Source organism: Galeopterus variegatus, unplaced genomic scaffold, assembly GCF_000696425.1.
Source record: "Galeopterus variegatus unplaced genomic scaffold, G_variegatus-3.0.2 Scaffold10062, whole genome shotgun sequence".
Lineage (NCBI taxonomy): Eukaryota > Metazoa > Chordata > Mammalia > Dermoptera > Cynocephalidae > Galeopterus > Galeopterus variegatus.
In genome coordinates, this window is record NW_007736173.1 from 33838 (window position 1) to 34891 (window position 1054).

Here is a 1054-nt window from a genome sequence, read left to right on the forward strand (position 1 = left end):
CACACTGGGGATCAAATTTCCACATGAGTTCTGGGAGGACAATACATCCAAACTCCATCACATGCAATGATTTGTGAGTAGCTAAACACTGATTAAGAAGTTTAACCATTAAATTTTAACTATTTTCTAATTTTTCTTTGTCCATATTTGATTATTTAAGGATAAAGTTACTTTAAAAACAGCCACCCCTACAGAAAAGACATCTGAGAATCAAACCAAGCAAATTAATCTCCCACTTTTGCAAGTGCAAAAAATGTCTCAAGACCCAGAAATGAATAAGGATCGTAATAGAGAGGACATACCTGTATATCCAGGACAACCTTTCATGCAGAAGTATGAGGGGGGGTGGATACAACAAGAAAAATTAGAGTGGAAGAATAACTCACAAGTCATCACCAGTGAGTTAAAGCAGAGATTTGGTGAAATTCGTGAAAAGTACAGAATTGCTGCTTGTTCTGAGGAAGAGCCACTACGTGATAACTCTAAAGGAGAAGCAGATTTAAAGAAAATCCCCTCTAATTTGACAAATGATATGCTCGATTGTGAAGGGAAAGATGCATTTGGATTCTCTGGAGTACTCCAGGCATTTCCTGAACAAAAAGAAGACCCCAGTCTTAAAAATATCTTTCCACCTCATTCACACTCTGGGTCCCCAGAATATGCTTGCCAGTCATCTTCTAAGCTTTATTTAAATGAAAATGAATTAGACCATGAAAATAACAAACCAGACACCGAGTTTGTTTTTAACACAAATGAGAATTTGTGTAATGATACAGAAAATAAAAAAGGAAGGAACCAAGAAGTAGTTACAGTTGAAGTGAAAGAAGACCAAGAGTTTGATATGCAGATGACAAAAAACATGATCCAAAATACCACTGATGGGGAGTTAGACATTGGCCATGTGCCCCAGTCTAGTGATCCAAAAAGCCTTTCTGATGTGTGGCTTACCCACTCCAGTGAAATGAAGCATATGTCTCAAATAAAAGGACAGAGGACTGCTGTTACAGAGCCTTACAAGAAAGCAAAACTGACAAAGCACTTGTTCCAGAAGCCT

At 37.7% G+C, this 1054-nt stretch overlaps 1 protein-coding gene across 1 annotated transcript in view; it reads left to right on the forward strand.

Moving 5' to 3' along the window:
- Positions 1-1054, forward strand: part of LOC103609766 (putative coiled-coil domain-containing protein 144C) — a gene marked incomplete at its 3' end in the record, with an annotated part of 55258 nt that overhangs the window by 29028 nt on the left and 25176 nt on the right. The window contains exon 7 of the mRNA XM_008594055.1: positions 161-1050. Coding sequence (XP_008592277.1) covers positions 161-1050 — 890 coding nt within the window. The remainder of the gene's footprint in view (positions 1-160; positions 1051-1054) is intronic.